The 20,232-nt window shown below is 36.7% G+C and overlaps 8 protein-coding genes and 1 non-coding gene across 9 annotated transcripts; 7 read left to right on the top strand and 2 right to left on the bottom strand.

Annotated features, from left to right (window-relative positions):
* The first annotated feature begins 1,797 nt into the window (after window positions 1-1,797).
* EV154DRAFT_t6 lies at window positions 1,798-1,869 on the top strand. Its single transcript has one exon. It is a non-coding gene; the product is annotated as a tRNA-Asp (tRNA).
* A 964-nt stretch (window positions 1,870-2,833) lies between these two features.
* On the top strand, window positions 2,834-3,900 carry EV154DRAFT_491832 (uncharacterized protein). The gene is made up of 4 exons (XM_051599603.1): window positions 2,834-2,978; window positions 3,046-3,193; window positions 3,301-3,468; window positions 3,523-3,900. The coding sequence occupies exons 1-4, from the start codon at window positions 2,958-2,960 to the stop codon at window positions 3,786-3,788; spliced, it is 603 nt and encodes a 200-aa protein (XP_051463092.1). The 5' UTR covers window positions 2,834-2,957; the 3' UTR covers window positions 3,789-3,900.
* A 1,406-nt stretch (window positions 3,901-5,306) lies between these two features.
* EV154DRAFT_491838 (uncharacterized protein) lies at window positions 5,307-7,021 on the top strand. Its single transcript, XM_051599604.1, has 3 exons — window positions 5,307-6,238; window positions 6,310-6,641; window positions 6,712-7,021. The coding sequence occupies exons 1-3, from the start codon at window positions 5,431-5,433 to the stop codon at window positions 6,730-6,732; spliced, it is 1,161 nt and encodes a 386-aa protein (XP_051463093.1). The 5' UTR covers window positions 5,307-5,430; the 3' UTR covers window positions 6,733-7,021.
* Window positions 7,022-7,206: 185 nt separating this feature from the next.
* On the top strand, window positions 7,207-8,218 carry EV154DRAFT_476326 (uncharacterized protein; the record flags this gene model as incomplete). Its single annotated transcript, XM_051598023.1, has 5 exons — window positions 7,207-7,408; window positions 7,474-7,668; window positions 7,740-7,940; window positions 8,000-8,133; window positions 8,189-8,218. The coding sequence occupies 5 exons, from the start codon at window positions 7,207-7,209 to the stop codon at window positions 8,216-8,218; spliced, it is 762 nt and encodes a 253-aa protein (XP_051463094.1).
* Window positions 8,219-9,804: 1,586 nt separating this feature from the next.
* On the top strand, window positions 9,805-12,058 carry EV154DRAFT_411290 (Oxysterol-binding protein-domain-containing protein; the record flags this gene model as incomplete). The annotated part of the gene is made up of 3 exons (XM_051595453.1): window positions 9,805-10,594; window positions 10,683-11,059; window positions 11,132-12,058. 3 exons carry the CDS (start codon window positions 9,805-9,807, stop codon window positions 12,056-12,058), a joined length of 2,094 nt encoding a protein of 697 aa, XP_051463095.1.
* A 60-nt stretch (window positions 12,059-12,118) lies between these two features.
* Window positions 12,119-14,426, top strand: EV154DRAFT_491849 (uncharacterized protein). The gene has a single exon (XM_051599605.1). The coding sequence runs from the start codon at window positions 12,293-12,295 to the stop codon at window positions 14,375-14,377; it is 2,085 nt and encodes a 694-aa protein (XP_051463096.1). The 5' UTR covers window positions 12,119-12,292; the 3' UTR covers window positions 14,378-14,426.
* A 693-nt stretch (window positions 14,427-15,119) lies between these two features.
* Window positions 15,120-16,772, top strand: EV154DRAFT_491851 (ATP-dependent protease La domain-containing protein). The gene has a single exon (XM_051599606.1). The coding sequence runs from the start codon at window positions 15,176-15,178 to the stop codon at window positions 16,559-16,561; it is 1,386 nt and encodes a 461-aa protein (XP_051463097.1). The 5' UTR covers window positions 15,120-15,175; the 3' UTR covers window positions 16,562-16,772.
* Window positions 16,773-16,893: 121 nt separating this feature from the next.
* On the bottom strand, window positions 16,894-19,133 carry EV154DRAFT_455957 (uncharacterized protein). The gene is made up of 3 exons (XM_051597359.1): window positions 17,670-19,133; window positions 17,399-17,589; window positions 16,894-17,340 (listed from the first exon to the last, which is right to left on the bottom strand). Exons 1-3 carry the CDS (start codon window positions 18,698-18,700, stop codon window positions 16,997-16,999), a joined length of 1,566 nt encoding a protein of 521 aa, XP_051463098.1. The 5' UTR covers window positions 18,701-19,133; the 3' UTR covers window positions 16,894-16,996.
* EV154DRAFT_491859 (TFIIH subunit TTDA/Tfb5) lies at window positions 18,753-19,133 on the bottom strand. The gene has a single exon (XM_051599607.1). It carries the CDS (start codon window positions 19,051-19,053, stop codon window positions 18,826-18,828), a length of 228 nt encoding a protein of 75 aa, XP_051463099.1. The 5' UTR covers window positions 19,054-19,133; the 3' UTR covers window positions 18,753-18,825.
* Window positions 19,134-20,232: the final 1,099 nt, after the last annotated feature.

The following is a 20,232-nucleotide window of genomic DNA, read 5'->3' on the forward strand; positions in this document are numbered from 1 at the left end:
GTTTCAGTTTTAGCGATTTTGTATAAGTCAATAATCGTCACATCATCGTAAAGATTCAAAGCCATGATGCTTCTTTGTCGAATTCTGGAGAAGTACTGTATTGCAACAATGAAATCCATGTGGGCAGAACTTTCGTTGCTTAAGGCAGGACAGTCTGACCACAACCATTTACAGTGTAGCCTCTGCTATTTACAGTCATCCCATTAACTGGGTGTCTAAACTCCGTGAACCCAACCTATGAGGTCACCATTCTATTTATCAAACACTAGCCGTAGCTCGTGATATTGCAAGAATTGCAACGTAGTTGAAATAGTGATTATCACAAGTATAAAATACGAAACAGAAAAAACGAACTTCATTAGTAAATAGAATAAAACTTGATATTTATACCAGGATCGCAGCCTTAACTAAAGAAATTCAAATATAATTGTAATATCCGATGTCTAAGAGACAATAATTTCAATCAAATATAAGATAATCCTTTATTAAATGCTTAATTTGCTCTTGTATATATATTATATGTTCATGTTTGTTAAGTCGGTGATTCGTATTTGTTGTATCGGTGATTCTTATATGTTCCGTATTTACATTAGAGTAGTTGCTATTATGGTGAGATAGTCTTGTGATACACCACCTTTATTAATGTTATGGAGAGAAAGTCATCGCAAAAGGGTGGACGCTTTTTATATCGAACCATCTGAGAGACTGGATCTGATTAAGAATAGGCAGTGGCTAATTTTTGTTTTCTGAAACAAGGCAATTAGAACTACATGGTATTAAACCAACCAAAATTTTGTCTTACTGATTGACCCGAATTACTAAGTGAAAATCTCTCAGTAGAAGCTGATACTTCAGTAACAGATTGAAGAGAGTCACAACAACTATTAATAATATGATTCCCAATGTATAATCAGTAACAAGATTATATAGTCAGTATGAGAGTACTATACGAATATTTTAGTTTAACCATCTTTGTGGTAAACGGGATTGGTTTACACAGAAAAATAAAAAGAATAAAAATAAAAACAGGGAATAAGTTAAATATCCAGTGTGGTTTTATTCCAGGTTAAAGGTTAAAAATAAACTAAAGGAAAACTATCTATCTAGAAATTTTCCTATTTATATGAATTGTTAGATGGTAATGATTTATAATTGTGATAAGCTGTTACTATGCTTATCACTATATTATGCTTGAGAAACTATATTCTGTGTATGTTACACAGAAAAACGGCTGTCTATCTTTTATTATTACAGCAGGTATATTTGGGTTTGAAGATACTTTGTGAGGTAACATAGAGTTTTATTTTTCTATTTTCTTATTATAGAAATTCTGTCCCTGTCTATGACTAATGGTAGAATGGTGATAAGGATATTTTACTGTTATATGCTTATCTGAAATGGTATTATGTATTTTATTGGTTGTATGCTTTGTTATGCAATTGTGTATATTTATTATTGGCTGTAGCCGTAATTATTTATGTAGTTTACGTAGTTATATATTATGTGTTTTACCACAATCTTGAAGGTCATTGGAGCAAATATGACACTCGCGTATAATTTATCGTCTTATTTTCAAGGTTTCCTCCCTATAGACTTTATTTACCGATTCGAAGGAACAACTTCAGGTTCGAAAGCAAAAACAACTGATGTTTCTATGTCCAGAAGCTATTCTATGTAAGAGAATACTTGTCAGAAAGGGACAGGTACCAAGAAAAATCGTAAAAGGCCATAGTCACGTGATTTGATTACGTAAGCATTGCACATTGTTAATTAGTACAAATAAAAATTACTAAAAAGTCTTCGATAGTATAGTGGTGAGTATCCCCGCCTGTCACGCGGGAGACCTGGGTTCAATTCCCAGTCGGAGAGATTTATTTTTGCTTTGAATGGGGTGCATGTAGCTTGTTGTGCGTTGGAATGATTTTTTTTTTTTTTTGTCAGGAGACTAATAGTAAATAACCCAAGATAGTGATACAGTCTGGTTAGCGATTATTGGTGTATTATTGAATACAATTTTTGATTAAGTATGCAGTTCCAATAATGTGCACGTTATGTATAAATAACTGATAAATTCTTAGTTATGAGATCAAAAGATGAATTATTGTATTTTATGTCTAATTATTGAGCGATCGGAATAGTACACCAATTTTCCTGTAAGACTGAATATGGTAGCTTATTAATATAATTTATCCAGCTGCATATTTATCTATCGCTCGGTTTTTAGGACCGTACTTAAACCAACCCAAAGCGATTACCAAAGTAGGCGGCGAGTCCTTTGATTTAATTAATGGCTTTCTTTTTTATTACAGAAGTACGGGCCGGGTCTGTACAATAGAGTGTGCCTTAAAAGACCTTTAAAAAATTATACTTTGCCATTTTTCTTTTCTTTTTGATACGGGGATGGCTTAAATTGATAGCTTTTGCGAGAATATTTTCATTCCATTTCTCACCATACCATTTAAAATATTTGATTGGAGATCCAACACCGGTGCCTCAATTTCCAATAAACATAAGTATCTTTTTCTTTTCTTTAGCAGCTGATTCTGTAATAAGCATGGCTTTGATGAACTTGCAAATAGGTTTGATATTCATATACGACTAATATAGAAGTCTTTATGGGGGCTATCTTAAAACGCTAATATCTCAACTTCCTGAAAAGTGAGTCCAAAAGTTCTTCGTTCCATATGATCTCTTAGTATCCTACATATCCCCTTTTAAAAAATTGACATTTCCCTCCAAAAACTTAAATGTATGCATTTACTTTATTTAAAAAATAAAGTTGAACACAATCAATCACGTCAGATTTTCCCTGAAAGCGATTATAGTTGACCTAGTTAAGCGGAGTTGACATTTTTTTTTGGTGCCTCTTGGCTTCGCCTCATAACAAATTCTCATGATCTTTTTTCTTCGTTTTTTTATTATTTTCTGCTCAGAGGACTAACTTATATATACAGACTATGAACCCATATGGACACAGAGTAAGAAGCAAGTTTGGCACTTTGAAAAATAAAATAAAGAAGGGGTTAACTGATTTACAGAATGCAGGAAGGATTTCCTTCGACACCGCAGCAGCAGCAACAACAGGGTTATTATCCTAATAACCAATATCGCCAATCTTCACAGTACAATTTTAACGCACAACCACCAGTTAACAGCAATCCGTTTTCACCTATACAAAGGAGTAATACATTTTGTAAGGATATTTTGTTAAATAAAAGGGCATCTGCTGCTGAGCTCTTTTTTTTTTTCTTGGCTCATCAGGTGTTATTATCATGCTACTGAACTAATCATTGCATACAGCTATAGCAGATAGAAGAGAGAATTATCTGTGGGATTTATTTTTAAGGGTCGATACTGACCGGTCTGGATCAATTTCAGTTTATGAACTCCAAACGGCACTTGTGAATGGAGATTGGAGTCCCTTTAACATTGAGACGGTTCGCATGATGGTTGGCATATTTGACACTGGTAATTGCATGATGGGGGAATTAAAAAATGCGTAATTTAACAGAGCAATGATAGATAATAATGGAACAATTGATTTTGGGGAGTTTCGAGGTTTATGGAAATATGTTGAAGATTGGAGCCGTTGCTTCAAAAAGTTTGACCAAGATAACTCGGGTAGTATAGATTGCTATGAAATGAGTCATGCGTTGCGAACATTTGGTTATAATGTGAGTGATAGATTTATAGGCATCTTAATTCAAACGTTTGATAAATATGGTTTGTACAATGAAGGATGGGGGGAAGAAAACTTTCTCATATTTTTACATATTAGGAAATGGTGATATTACTTTTGATAATTTTGTACAAGCTTGTGTTACATTATCAACGTTAACAAAGGCATTCAGATCAAGAGATTACGAGACTAGAGGATCAATTATTGTAAATTATGAAGATGTAAGTGGAAAGAATAAGGAAAGAAAAATAATGGGATGATAAAATAAAATTGTACATAAATGTAATATAATGTTAATTGACGCTGATATTTTTGTTATTGTGATCATTAGTTCTTGACACTGGTCATAAGTAGCAGACCTGACATGAAGGGGAGTTAAATGTGGAAACAATAATAAACAAACAAATGTATATACAGTATTACGTAATCAAATTGGTGGATAATAGGAAATAGTGACCTGGTATGACAATGATGATAACATTTAGTAATACTGATTTCGGGATCGTGCAAATCTGTTAAAAAAAAAAAGATGTCCACTGATGTTATGCATACTGGATACACATGATATATAATACAAAAGCTATAAAAGCAATAAGCAAAGACCCACATTATATTCGTTTTCTCTTCTTTTTGATGTGTTTAATAACGCAAATACTATGTTGTGGTTTTTAATTGTTTCTTTTTGAGGGTTATCCCTTTTTATTTTGATGAATGCATTTATTTGTTTTCAAAGCTGATCATGTCATATTGCACAAATTGTTAAATGTTATGCCGAAAGTTATAGGAACAATATATTTTGGGTGACAGTTCTAGCCCACCGGTCACCCAACTAGCTGTTGTTGCAATCCAGATTTTTATGGTGTACCTTTAGTGAGGTCAATTTTATTTACAATTAATTTCGGATTTTGTCCTTTTGTTCTCGGTTTTAAAGGAGTTTATTGGATCACTATAAAAGAGCATGTACATAAGCGATTCTCTCTTCAGACAAGATTTGCTATTTTATTCTCTATATCAACGCCATTTGATGAGACTTAATTAGCTGATTTATTTACAATTTTTATATCTTTCTTTCAAGATCACTAAGCAAAGTGAGCGACTGTTTTGAATTTAAATCTATGGATAACTCGATGTAATATAATTGGAGAGAAGGGCGTGTGTACTTTTTAGCTGCTTACAGATGAGAGTATAGATAAAATAAACTAGATTTAGCCATACGGCTAGTTAAATTGATGATGATGGTAATTCTTTATCATTGAAAGGCTTGTGGGAAAAACATACCATTACGTATACTGTGTTACCATCTAAAAACTATTTTAAATCTGTAATCACTTGCTTGAATATTGTTGGGAGTTGTTAGATACATTGGGATCAGTTTAAACATAAAAAGTGACTGAGCCATGAAATAAATTGCCTTACCCCCCCTGAATTGCAATTAAACTTTATTATGGGATAGATCCGTGATACAGAGGCGATTCGTCTTTTTTTTTCTTGATCACATTGTTTTATTTATAACGAAAAATATTCTATAGTTGTTAAAAGGTCAATATGTCATTTTTAAAAAGAAGGAAAAGCTAAGTGTAACGAAGAGATCAATTATTTATGGGATTAACCAAAAGCAAAGTTACACCTGGCTTAACTTTTGTGTGTCATCTGAGCCTATTAGAAATAAGAAAGATTCTAAGACCGTTTAATTTTTTTTATTTTTTATAAAAACCCTTTTACCTTTTCTTCTTTTCATCATTATTATAAAAATGAAGGGCGCCAAAACACCAGGAGAACGTAGAAAGAAGATCCATGACAAATTTAGTCAGCATATGAGTGTGCTTCGTATCGACAGTCTTAGAAAACCACGATATAGTAATGCTGGCCAAAGTGCAGAGCCTAAAGAAACAACTCCTATTTTTGATAGTCCACCAAAACAGAATCTACAGTATCGGTCTCAGCATTCACATAGCTCACAGGATATGTTATGTTTCGAGAGTTTAGTAGCGATGACACCCCCTTCACTCTTTATTCCATTGCAAGCAAGTCCTACGATGCGACTGCCAGTGCAAACGCCATACAGCATAAGTCCATTGACACCGATGCAGGGTCAAATTTCATCCGGTAATACTGATCAAGCAAATAATTTTTCTCTTAATAATTTAACAACGAACTTTACGGCGCCTCTCCAGACAGAGAATCTACAACGCCAGCAAAACGTTTTCGATTTGAGTAGTTTTTTTGATGAGTCCTTTTTCAATCCTGTTCCTAACACAACAAACAATCTGGTGGCACCAAGCCCTCCTCCTCCCTTACAGGTGGATATGACACAGCAAAACGTCGTACCACCATCAACACGTTCGTACGATATGCCATCCAGACCAAATCCCCCTTCTTTTATTGATGGTCCTCAATATTTCCAAGCCAGTGAAGATTTTTCAGCCTGTTTCGGAAAAGCCGATGCCGACAATTCGAAATTCATTACATTGGATGAGCTTAAAGTTTTTTTACAAAATAAAGACGGTAGCAGTTTCAACGATGCAACGGCAATGACGATCATGAATATGTTTGATAAAAGTAAGTGTTACATGTCTTTTTTATTTATGTGTGAAAAAAAAAAGCTTTTATTGACATGCATTATTTACAAGACAAGGATTACATGATTGATGCAGATGAGTTTCCTGACATGCTTGCATACATCAGTAACTGGTACAGCTGCTTCATTTTTTTGGATTCAGATAACTCCGGCACGATTAATTTTCTGGAGATGCATACGGCCATTACTTGTCTTGGACTTGCTGGACTCAGTTATGATTTCACAGCCAGCTTGCTAGAAAAATATGTCTGTGCTGGTAGTCATGAGATTCGTTTCGACAACTTTATTCTTGCATGTGTTACTCTTTGTCGATTCAATGAGGCGTATAAGTTTTTGGAGAGGCAATTTGGCACCCCTGGTCGTCTTCCACAGAAACTGGAACAGGTAAAAAAAAATGAACTGAATGATGACATTGACCGGAATAACTAAACATCTTTTTTTTTTTTTTACTTAGTTCCTTTCACTTTCCATTTAACGTTTTTCTTCTTTTTTTCTTTTTTTTTCTGGCTGTTTTTTTCACTCCATATAAAGATCGAGCAAATAAAGTTTTACTTGTACACCGTGTATTTCTTAGGGCTAAGCCTTCGCTTTTAAAAAAACAAAAATAAAGAAAACAATCCATTACTTAGACGCTATTTCAGTGCTTCATGGGATTAAGTTTTCGCGAGATGTTTTACAAAAAAAGCTGAGCTCGTTTTTCATAGGAAAAAGTAAATAAAAAGGGAAGAATGTTCAGTCATTAAGTGCGTTTATCCTATAAATACACACATGAGCTATCAAAAGTCCGCTGATACGCAGCAGCAGGACTAAAGCCCTAGGTTACATCATATTGATTGGGCAACTAAACAGACCAGATTTTTTTTTTTTTATATTTTTATTTTTATTTTCCTTGGCAAACAATTTTTTCTCTCTTTTTTCTTCTTTTTTAAACTAAAAAATAAAATAAAATATGGCATACAATCAGCAATACGGTTATAATCAACAAACTCCTCAAACTGGATATCAACAAACCGGTTACCAACAAGGTGGATATCACGCTCCCCCACCTGGAACTCCTCAACAAGGTTATCAGCCTCCTCCCGGAGGATATAGACCTCAACCTCCCCCACAACAGCAACAGCAACAAGGCTATCCTCCTTCTCAAAACTATGGTAAGCATGCCGAAAGAAAAAAAAAGTAATAATAAAAAAAAAAAAGACTCATGATCAAAAAATAGGAAGACCAGTTCCCCCTCGTCCACAAGGTCCTCCCCCAGGAAGCGATCCTCAACTTTGGAACTGGTTTACTGCGGTCGATACCGATCGTTCAGGTCAGCTCTCTGTTGATGAACTTCAACGCGCTTTAGTCAATGGTGATTGGAGTCCCTTCAATATCGAGACTGTCCGCACAATGGTGAACATGTTTGATAAAGGTAAAAAAAAAAAAAAGCATCAGCTCAGCCGGTTAAATGGGATATATATATATAATAACAACCCGAGTTAGATAATAGTGGTACTATCGATTTTAATGAATTTGCTGGATTATGGAAGTATATTGAAGACTGGAAGAGATGTTTCCAAACGTTTGACGCCGATAACTCTGGAAATATCGATCATATCGAGATGAGCAACGCATTAAAAACCTTTGGTTACAATTTATCAGATCAATTTATTCGTGTTTTAGTACAAAAATTCGATAAATATGGTAAGGCAGCAAATATTTTGTATATAAAAAGAACAGACAATGAATAACTTACTCATTAGGTCATTCAACAGGCAAAGGAAACATTACCTTTGATAATTTTGTTCAAGCATGTGTTACTGTTAAAACGCTTACAGATTCTTTCAGACAATTCGACACGGATAATGATGGTTGGATTCAAATCAACTACGAACAGGTAAGTTTAAATATACTACTTTGTGATAATCTATGCTAATAAAACGTAACTTTAGTTCTTGGAATTGGTTATTCGTCAACGTTAAAATCGTTTAAACTTCGTCCCATTATTGTGTATATAAACAATTATACTTTATTAGTCCACTCAGACAAAAACCTTTACTCTTTTTTTTTAACTTTTTACTTTTTATATTACATATCCCCCCCCCCCTTTTTTTTTTTTCTTCTCTACTTCTCTCTCAAATACAACCTATGAATAAAGCTTATTTTTTTTTGTCCGAGTAAATATTTTTAAAAAGTGAGTTTTTCTCTCGAGTTCCATTATAATTGAACCCACGTTCTCGTGACCCGCGAAAACCTATGGTGTGACCTGTTTCGATGGGGTCTCAATCTTCAGAAAAAATTTTCGCGGCTCCTCAAAAAATTAAAAAGTATAAAAGGAGGCAACAAAATCGGTAAAAAAGATGTTTTTTCTTTAATCAAAAATAGAAGAATGCAGCCATGATGGAACGTTTTGTCATTTATTTGGCCTCAGCGTTTCATTGCCAGGAATCTTTCGATTTCATCGCATACAAGATAGAACTGTCTTCCTGACCCTTTGGGGTTGAAACGGTGCCTTTGTCATTAGTTTGATTTATGGGGTTTCGTGCCGACTGGAGACTAAATTTTTTAATTTTTTATTATTGAAAGAAAAACGAAAAAAAAAATATTATCATTTTGAATGCTAAGCCTCTCTCATGAGCAAGGGTGACATTTTAACCCTGCTAAATACGAGCATGTATCACCCGCTTCCATATGCATCGTTTCTCCGCTGAGTCAACCCGATTTTCTCCACTTTAAGCTTGTATTACACATTTTATAAAACCAATCTACCCTTAGAACTATTCGTTTTATATGATGTGAGTTGTAAAACATTGACGGTGAAACACAAGGATATGATTTCAAGTAAAAAAAAAAAAAAAGAAAGAAAGAGAAACCTTCCCTTCACATATACATTTACAAATAACTCTTCTCTGAATTTCTTGAGAAAAAGTACGTTGTGATGGAAGTGATTCAAGTACAACCAAGAGATTTCTATCTCCACTATGTTTACGTACCAACCCAAGGGTCTACCATTCGATGGACTTTTGCGACAAGAAAAAACCATATTGCATTTGGACTTTATCGTCGACTAAACCATACACAGTTGTCGTCATCCACCTTAAACTCACAACAACGTTCGTCGGGCAGTTTTGTTTCGAACCCCTTAAAACATAAGGGTAAAATAAATTAAAGAGAGAAATGCATACGTTATATCTCCCATTCATTGACGAAATTCATTAGAAACTGAGCACAGCATCATACTGAATACCGCGTTACGACCGAGATCTAAATCAGCTGCTTCAGAGAAACTAAGTGACAAGAATGAATGGGTAGAACTCTTACCGATTGAGCATACCAATTCTGCAAAGAAGAAAATTGAGGGTCAATACACGGTGAAAGAACCGGGAAATTATGTTTTAGTATTTGGTAAAAAAAAAAAATGTCATTTTTTTTGACACGCCGGTTACACAGTACTAACTGTAAACAAAAAGACAATACATTCTCGAAAAACACGCCCAAGATTGTAGCCTTTTCCGTAGCTTTAGTCGATTCTCAAACGGAAGAAGCGTTAGAGCAACCAAAAGAGATCATGTCGGGTTGGCTTTTGAAGAAACGGCGTAAGAAGTTACAAGGGTGGGCTAAACGATGGTTTCAACTTTCGAAGACAGGCATCCTATCTTATTCTGAGAATCCAGAGAGTGTGAGGTGTGGATCGATCCAAGTCCTTCTGGCTACCATCTCCTTAAACCCTTCGCAAAGGTTGATTCACATTGACTCGGGGTCGAGTTTATTCCATTTAAGATGTGCGACGGATAAAGAATTTGAAGATTGGACTACGGCACTGAAGGGCTTCAGAGACAGAGAATATCCACAGCTTTTGGAGCAGATAAAAATCGAGACAACGAATAATAAGAATGTCATAGAGAAAGAAGATGTAAATGTGATATGGACTCAAATTGACAAGGGGATACACAACGCTGATTTAATTACCCAGCGACTAGAATTATTAAAGAGCAAGGCAGATGCGTATATACAGGAGACTGACGATCAAGCGTTTTCCAATGAAGCAGATGCGGTATTATCCATCGCGAGAGATCAGAAATCATTATGGAACGACATTCAAAACTCCGTGAAACAATATTTAGCAGTAGATATATCTAACCGCGTCCCCATGATAGATAGACACAATTCAAAAATCAAAATTGATGAAAATAATTTTTTATCAGTTGCTGATAATCTTTCACCAGATCCGAATTACGAACAGCTTCCTTATCGTAAATCTATCGCGTCAGAAAAATTTTATGACGCCGAGTCTATTATCTTGTCAAGCGACGATGAAGATTACGGAGATAATGAGAATGTAGAGGATTCCGATGATAGTTTTATATCCACAACGGATGAAGAGGATGAAGGTAAAAGAAGGGGCAGAGCTATAAAGGGCACTGGCTTATTTTTATTTATTTTTAGATACAGAAAATGAAGATGATGCTAATGACAACAAAACTTCGCAACAGAAGCCGATGAAAGAATCAAATATTGTAACTCTGATGTCCAAACCATACAACTTTCATCGTCGTCAAATATTACCTGCACCTGCAGCTAGCAGCGGTGTTTCAGCCTTGTCGATTTTCCGCAAAAACATCGGTAAAGATTTATCTCAGATTGCTTTGCCGGTCAGTATGAATGAACCACTTAGTATGCTTGAAAAGGCATGTGAAGAGTTGGAGTATTCCGAACTACTGGACAGAGCCTCCGAAAAAACCGACAGTTTGGATCGATTGATGTATGTTACAGCATTTGCTATTTCTGCTTATGCATCGTCACAATGGAGAACTGACAGAAAGGTGAAACAATGTTCTTCCTCATTGTGTAATGATTTATATTGAACACCTTCCTCAATTTCTTTTTTTTATTAGCCATTTAATCCAATTTTGACAGAAACTTATGAATGCATTCGACCCGACAAAGGATTTCGATTTATATCCGAAAAAGTATCCCACCATCCATTAATTATTGCCTCTCATGCTGAATCGCATGCCTACAAATACTGGCAATGCACAAAATTGAAGAGTAAATTTTGGGGTAAATCGATGGAGTTTATTGCGGAGGGTACTTTTCATGTACATCTGAATGACAAGGAGCATTATACATTTACCAAACCTTCCAGCTGGATGCGTAACATGATTGCGGGTGACAAGTATCTAGAGCATGTTGGAGAAATGAAGGTGGTAAATCAGACGTCTGGAGAGCATGCTATTGTTACTTTTAAAGAAGGAACAGGTGGTGGCATCTTTAGTGCCCCCAAAGAACGTAATAATGTGACAGCGCTCCTCTATACTGCAGACGGTGAAAGGCAAAAACGAATGGTGGGTAAATGGAGTGAGGCGCTTGCTGAGGATATCGATATGGAAGGGCGCACACTGTCTGTTATTTGGAAAGCCACCATGCCTACTAATCCCGATTTCACCAAAAAATATTACGGATTTTCTCAATTTGCTATAGAATTGAATGAAATTACACCTATTGAAAAGGGAAAATTACCAAAGACCGATTCAAGGCTGAGACCCGATCAGAGGCTTTATGAAGAAGGTAAGGTAGAGGAGGCAGATAACGAAAAATCGAGAATCGAAAAGAAGCAGAGAGAAACAAGAGCTCTACTTGCAGAACAAGGTGTTTCATGGAGTCCCCAATGGTTTATATTGCAGGATACGGCGAATATGCAAGATTCAGATCAAGATTTGAAAGACAATGAAGGCGTTAGTCAAGTATGGCAGTTTGCTGGTCAATATTGGAACGTACGTGGCACGGGTCATTGGCCTGAAAATACACCTGATTTATGGTAAAAAAAAGAAAAAAAGAAAGAAAAAGCACTTCTAGCTTTAGGACACATTAAACACCTTTACAATAATAATAAAAAAAAAAGTTTGTTGCACGTCAACTGGGGGAAATAAAACCTTAAATGTCCTGTCAAATCTTTCTGATGCTTTCTGATTGGATAATTTCAAGAGATGGGCTTTCGAATATAACGCTCATCTCAAAAAGTTTTTTTTTATAATGAGAACACAACAAAACAAGCGATGGGTATTCATGGACTATCCTACTTTATCAAGTCATTTCCCAGTTTGGTAGAAAAAATTGAGTGGAAGCTTGATGCTTCCACGATGGCTGACCACTTTATTATTGACGGCAATGCGTTTGTGTATCATATTGCGTTTGAAAATAGAACCAATTGGACCCATGGCGGTCAATATGCAACGATTGCTGAAGTGGTTCGAGAAACAGTTGAAACATTCAAGAAGGCCGGCATTAGTGTTACCTTTTTATTCGATGGATCGCTTCCAGAGGACAAGACAGACACTCGCATCAAGCGACACAAGTCTTATATCGAACGATCGGTTTCAACGTTTTGGAATCTAAAGCAGATCAATAGTAGCAACAAAAACGTTGAACAACGACATAACGGTATTCAGTACTATGGCGATCTTTACCTTATACCACCCTTGACATTAGAAGTGGTGATCCAGACACTGCGTGAACTGAAAGTGGAGGTAGAAATATGTGAAGACGAAGCGGATGGAAAAGTGGTGGCACTGGCCATTGAAAAGAATGCTTATGTCATCTCTCAAGATTCGGATATGCATATCTATCCTCAGGTAGGAAAAGGATATATCTCATTTGAACTTTTAGATCTCCCCACCAACACGGGAGGAGAAGAACAACAACAGGTGATTACTGCAGGTGTGTTTCACCCAGAAAGATTAGCATCTTTATTAAACTTGTCGCCCACTTTATTACCGTTGTTTGGAACGTTGCTTGGAAACGACTATCTGGATTCCGACTTGGTGAGGTATCCTATCGGCCAATGGTGCAGTGAAAGGGGTGTGCCCATGATGAACAAACAAAATGGTTGGCCTAAAGTGGTTGCAGAGTTTATTAAAAGAAATTGTACAGACGATAAGAATGCGATCAAGAACGTGGTTGGTCAACTGAAACCAATTATTTCTAAAAGCAGCATGAAATTAAGAGAGGAAAAAGCTGCTGGTCTTGAGCATCAAATTATCGAGTCTATTAGTCGATACGATCCCTGCAGTCCACTGCTTCCGGAACCCGGTAAAAAAACGATCGATCAGGCCACAGAAACCATGGATATACTAAAACAGCTTCAACATCATTCGATGGGTTTAAGCAGACAAGTCATGGATGTGATCCAGAACAAGACTTTTTGGACAAGTGTGTTTATAGAAGATATTGAGCGTGAGTTCAGTTGGGATGTCAGTCGATCCTTAAGACAAGGGCTTTATGGTTCTATTATGGCGCTGCTTTCTCGTGAGACAAAAGAGGTTACACCAATTATTGTTCAAGAATATGTGCGCGAGAAGCACCATTTAGAGGTGTTGTCTGTGACTGGAGGAGTTATCACTGATACGAATGCAGCCGCCTCTGAAAAGTTTTACAGATTTCACATCAGTCATGGCAACAAACATCTGGCATCATTTGATCCTATTTTACACCCACTTATTCTATGCTTACGATATATGATCCATCACTGCTCACAATCGATTGCGGATGGAAGACTTTGCAACCACGAGGTAATTGCGATTATTATTGCTACACTTCGATCGCTGGCGCCTACGCTTGGATTTACGCAAGAAGAAGTTCCGATTTCAGCAGCAGGTACACCAGCCCTGAAGAAACGAACGATTCACTTGTCAGCGCAATTCCAGAGTATTATTTACTCTTCGTATCTTTTATCGCAAGTGTTGGATATTGCTGATTATCTTCATTCGCCTAATGTGATTGCCAACATGTATCATGGATTGTACTTTCATCATTATATGGAGGCAGCGCGGTGCGGAGCTAGTATCGGAAAAATGCTTTCTGGTGTTTCACCAAAGTTTTCCGGGCTATTTTGTTCCGTCTACAAATCAGTTATGCTAGATTTAAACAACGACGTGCAAGACATTTATGATTACGACATTGTCACTACAGCGCTGGAAGAATGGACGATTTCGGATAGTAAACCCAAGAGGTTGAATGCGACAGGAAAGTCAAGCTCTAATCGACCAGAAAAGAAGAAGAAATCAAGTAAGAAGCCAAGTGAGAATAGGAGTACAAATGCTTTTAATGTGTTGAGTTTTGGGTGCAATTTTGATGATGAGTAGAAGAAAATAGACTCCTTCAAATGTTCCTTTCCAAAAAAGGCTTTTACATACATATCAATAAAAAGTTTTCTTTTATAGGAGAGAGAAAATAGAATGTTTTCGATAATCGGGGGGGGGGGGAAGGCACTTGTGGAATATGGGGGGTGCTGATAGAATTGGGGGGAGAGAATATGCGATTGGGCTAATGTGTGTGTATGTGGGGGGAGAGCATTTGTTTTATCAAAATCGTGATCCCCCGATATATACTTCAAACAGATCTTCCGATGTCAATTCCATTACATATGCAAATGTTTATATTAACCTTGAACAAAGAAGGACAAAAAAGGTGATACTATTTAAATTCCCGATACATAAGCGCATCACAAGGCCCGGAAGTACCACCCATTTGGTTCCGAAACATGGTTGTCTTTTTCACTGAAAGAAGAGAGGGTTATTCTCTCTCCAGTTGTTCATGACGGGGTATGCGCGCTATATTTCATCTTGTACTTGGCTGGAAAGGGAATAGCCATTTAAGAGAGGATCATCGGATAGAAATCTTTTATTAAATGTTGACCCCCAAAAAGAAGCACCCCCCATTTTTCCAAATAGTTTTTACTAAATCAGGAAAATATAGATTTGGAAAACTAAAATCGAAAATTGGTGAAGATCGGATTTTTGCCAGTGAGTTTTGATCAGTAGTGCAGCTAATAAACTCACCCTTTTCGATTTTGTATAAAAGGCAACCACTTTTTTATAATTTCCCTTTTTTTTTCCAATTACTTCATTACCTTCACTTATATTCTTTACTTCACACTCACAATGACTGACAGATTCAATTTTACACAATCACTTACATGTGTTGCCTGTGGTGACATTTTAGCCGACCCTATTACACTTTCATGTGGATATACCGTTTGCTCTCATTGTTTCCCAGTATCCAGCCCTACTTCCGTCAAAAAATCAGTTTTCCGTTGTCCAGTTCCTCACTGTGAATCAGCAACTCACCTTTTCGGCCCAGAATTATTAGCTGATGTTACAGTTACCGAACTCACCAATATCCTTCGCAAATATTTACCCAACTGTTCTCTTCCACCATCACCTTGCAGTGAAATCGATACCACTTCTAACTCCACAGACTTGATTGCCACATCAGTCATCCCTCTCTTACAATGTCATTCTTGCACATCACCCGTTGTGGATCCCATTACAACACCTTGTGGTCACACTTATTGCAGACTCTGTATCTTACAATCTAAAATCGATACTGACCAATGTAACACTTGTTACCGCCCTCTTCCTAAATTCAGCAACTTATTATCACAAGCCCCCAACCATTTAATATCTCGTCTTGTCAAAGACTTTCAATTATCTGGTCTCTTACCTTGCAACACACGCGAAACTGCTTTATTAGATTCAGTTCACCTTCAACAAAACAACGTGCCTTTATTTATCTCTGGTAAAGTCATCTTACCAGGTCAAAGCTTCAGATTACCTATTTATGCTCCCAACCACTTGCGCATGTTCCGCGACTCTCTTATTCCCTCTAGCAGATACAACGGTCTCTGTTTAGCTGCTGTTCATCGTAGCAGACCTCAAGTTGCACAATTCGGTACTATTCTTCAAATCATTGGTGTTGAGCATCACAACGATGCTATCATTATCGATGTTGTTGGTGTAGATCGTTTCAAGCTCGATACTCATCAAGAAGAGGATGAAACCACACTTGTAGCCAACTTTGAGATTTTACATGAAGCTTCTATTCGCCAACTTAGTATCGAAATCCCCAACTCACCTTCAGCCGATGATCACTTGGGTCTTCAAAAGCAACACGAACAAGTCTCACAATACGCTGTTGATTTAGCCGATACCGTTTTACGCTTCATCCAACATTTAAGCCAACAATCCACCATGCCTGCTGGCGTTCTTCATACCCAAACTGCCGGACTTTTGGGTCCTCTTTGGTTCGAAAGCATGAAGGCACTCCATGGCCCCATGCCATCCAAGCTCAACCCTACTGCTGTTTGCTGGTGGGCAGCAGTTGTCTTGCCAGTTGCTCATACCGACTTATACCTTCTCTTGCGTACGATTCCCATTATTGACCGTCTTGAACTTGTTATTTCATGGATGCAAAACCTTCAATCCCAATGGGAAAGATGTCGTAGCAGTGCTATTCATGCCTTCTCTCAAGTTCCTCAACAATTGTAAAATCATTCCTTGTATACCCTCATTTGTATTACCACATCCCTTTTTTCTAAAATACCCCACATCCCCCCTTCTATACATACAAAACATTTTTTTTCCTCAACCTATTGAACATACTACTATTATCTCCCTTCCTTACTTAATTATTGCTATAAAACGAACAAACTTAAAAATAAATTTTATGCATCATGTACTATATGACTAAAAAAAAAAACTCGTTCTCATCTTTATGTTTCTTTTTTTAATTTTCCATCATCATCGCATATTGTCATAGATCAAGTTCGATCTTGACAATATGAAGGGGGTAAAAGAATTTAAAAAATCTCAAAAACAAGCAAGATTCTACGATTTGAATAACCTCAGCATTTTTTTTTTTTTTTAAAAAAAAAAAGACTCCTTATCAAAAAAGAAGGGAGGGGTTTTTTTTTTTTATTTATTTCATCCCAATAATTTAACATATACATCACGATTGATCATACGATGGGGGTTATTGTTAATGATATCCACATCGATTTTGTGAATGGCATTTTTCATATTGTCGCCAATGATTTCTCCTGTCACCAAGGTGGCTAGTTCTAATACATCGAGATAATCAGGCGTCCCTGCTCCAGACGTTTGTCGATAAAACACTTGTCCTAATCCGATCTCGTTCGTCTCATCTGTCTGTTCTTCCTTCTTTTCTTCTGTTTTTAAAATCGTTGGATCCATAAAGGGTGTGTCCAAGGTCTGATGACTCGTGGCACGACTGTTCATTGTTTTATCCATCAAATTCAATACAACCACTACATCCCTACTGTATTAGTATATTGTATAAAAGAAACCACACGTTTCTATAGTTACCATTCTTATCACGGACAGGGGCACCAATTCTTGAAGCCACAGATGTTTTTTGAATATAGTCTATAACGTTATCCAACTCATCTTGCTCTTTATACAACTTCTTCCAGCGCTTTACATTTTCCTTGATAAGTTTTAAATAAGCTTCCTTGCTCAATGTCTTGTCGAATGCACTATGACTTAATAACGTCTCACTTACGATCCAAGAAAAAAAAGGGTTAGCGTCTCAACTTTATACGCCCTCTCACTTACTATTCTCCGATAAGACACTTACGGACGATTGTCACCAATAGCATAGACGATTTTTACGGTTGCGACGACACTCGCCATTAAAAAGGTAGTGACGGGTATCTGGTTGTGTCTTCGATTCTGAACCGAATGGCCCATAATATATCGAGATCGGTAGGAATCAAAGATGTACTGAGCCATGAAAAATTCGTCTGGCGAGAAAAAGTATTGTCCACAAAAGCGATCGAGATAAAGCGGTATATTAAAGTCAGGAAAAACCAATTTACAGTTGCTTTGATAACATCTGGAAAAGATGAAAGCACGGTTTCTGATGCTGGTTGGTGAAGGAACGTGTCTCATTTGGTTTGTATAATATAAGTTAAAAGAAGCCAGTGTCTCTGGCGGGATGTGATCTTGCATTGCGAGAAAAGGAAGATCACCCGATTGACACCAACGTATCAGATCATTGGGAAGAATGGGGTAGTTGAGGTAGATACAGGCCAAGTAAATAAATACCAATGTGCTTGCAAAGTTGAGTTTGGGCCACTGAATTCTGGAAGAGCCGATTCTTTCGAATTCGATGTCATCCTCCTCCGAGTCATCGTCATCGCGAAACTCTTCGACCAAGACTTCTTCAAATTTCTCCAAAATATCCTTCTGTGCGTCCTTTTGCGTATTGACTGTATCCTTTTCGAGGGCTTCAAACAGGTAGGCTTCGGCCAGTTGAGTTTTTGTATCTGAGAGATACAAGAGCCATAATTCACGCAAGGTGGCTTCCAGTTCGGGCGGGAAGTTAAAGTCGTGTACGAGACACTTTGAGAGCACTTGCAGGGTGTCTTGGACAACGAGAACAAAGTCACTCCTTTGTTGGGCTGGACTGGATTCGAGGCTGAATTTTTCAGCTTTGGGTATGATTTTTCTTCTGGAACCGATGTGGCCCACCTGATCATCCTCTGCTTGTTCTGCCTGGACACCCAGGACTTTATGACCGTATTTACAGACAAGGCCTGAGTCTGAGGATTTTCTAAATTTGTTTGTTTGACAAACAGGACATATACGTTTGGTTTTCATTGACATTGTAAGTTGTTTTTTTTTGTTGAGTTTTTTTTTTGTTGGTTAATATAAATGAGTGTGTGTGTGTGTGTGTGTGTGTGTGTGTGTGTGTGTGTGTTTTGGTTATTCGAAATGCGTGTGTAAGTTGTTTATTTCTTGCCGTCCTTGTCGTCAGAAGTGGTTGTGACAGTATATGAATTCTCGTCCAAGATTTTATCTAATTCGTATTTGAGTTGATCGACCCAAGAAGATTCAATGAATAAATGAGTGTCGTCCAAGTCTTCAATAACAAAATTGCCTCTTTTGTTTAAATTTAATACAATTTGTTTTACGGTGCTATCACACTCTAATAAAACGCCTTTGACTGCCTTTACCATTCAAACTAGAAAGAGAACAATGCTTCTTTTTTACCCTTTTTCCCAATAAAAAATTGTTCTTTCGTACTTTTTTTTTTTGCCCAAACAGAAGTCTGTGACGATGACTGGGCTTCAAAATATCCATCTTCTTAAGAGGTATCCTTTTGCCATTGATTATGTAAAGGTCGTAAGGTAACCATGACAACTCCTGTAAAAAATACGTAATCCATCTAGGAGAGCGTGATCTGTTTTAAGATAGATTGATAGCTCTGACAGAGCTTGTAGAGATGATCGATGCTAATAAAGCTCACACAAGACGGCGGCACGAAAGGAGGAGACCACTTTAACCTGTTTAACACTAACAAAAAAGTCATCACTGCCTGACATCATTTTTTAGGCTTGAATGTAGCTTCTTTGAGTCAACTAGGGGTTATTGACTCTTTTTTAGCAAAATGAATCGGTGCCTTTTTTTAGCTGCTAGTAGTAGATATATTAGCAATTGTTTGGATGGCAGTCTAATTCAATTTGATTTAAGACAGAGAACTATTTATTTTTAAAAATGAGCATTTTATTCATCATTAAACCTCAAAGGAGCATACAGCGTCCTAGCTATACCTATTATGTAATTATCTTTTCAAAGTAGACGACTGCTGTACTCTGGTAGGACTAATAGGAAAAGGTGACCAAGACCAGCAAGATTGGGCTAAAAATAAGAAAAAAAGGAAAACAATCATTGATTTGTATATGTTACAAATGATACCTAAATGTTTGTCTTTATTTGTCTTTATAAAAAAAATGTTTTAGAAAAGTTGGTGAAGAGGATGATTTTTAGCATTCAGTGGTATTAATCGTATTATTTCATGTAAATACACTATAAAATGAACACTGTGGATTTATAAGTGCTCTTTCAGAACAGATATTTCGAGTATTTTAACTTTATTTTTATTTTTCTACAGATGTTTTAGGCTCATAGTGTCGATCAATATGATTTTCCACTGTCATATGCCCTCACAGTCATGTATTGGAGTTTTTTTTTTCTCACGATGGTGAAGATTCTTCCATCTAATCTTTATCGCTAATTCTCAACGAAGGGCCTATCTGCTCAACCTAATCATTCTAGTGGTACACATTTTTTTTAAATATTATCTTTTATCATACTACTAGAATAAGACAATCCAAGCGCTTCTCTATATGAAAAAG

The sequence above is a fragment of the Mucor mucedo genome (assembly GCF_025094135.1).
Source record: "Mucor mucedo strain NRRL 3635 chromosome Unknown EV154scaffold_4, whole genome shotgun sequence".
In the NCBI taxonomy this organism is placed as follows: domain Eukaryota; kingdom Fungi; phylum Mucoromycota; class Mucoromycetes; order Mucorales; family Mucoraceae; genus Mucor; species Mucor mucedo.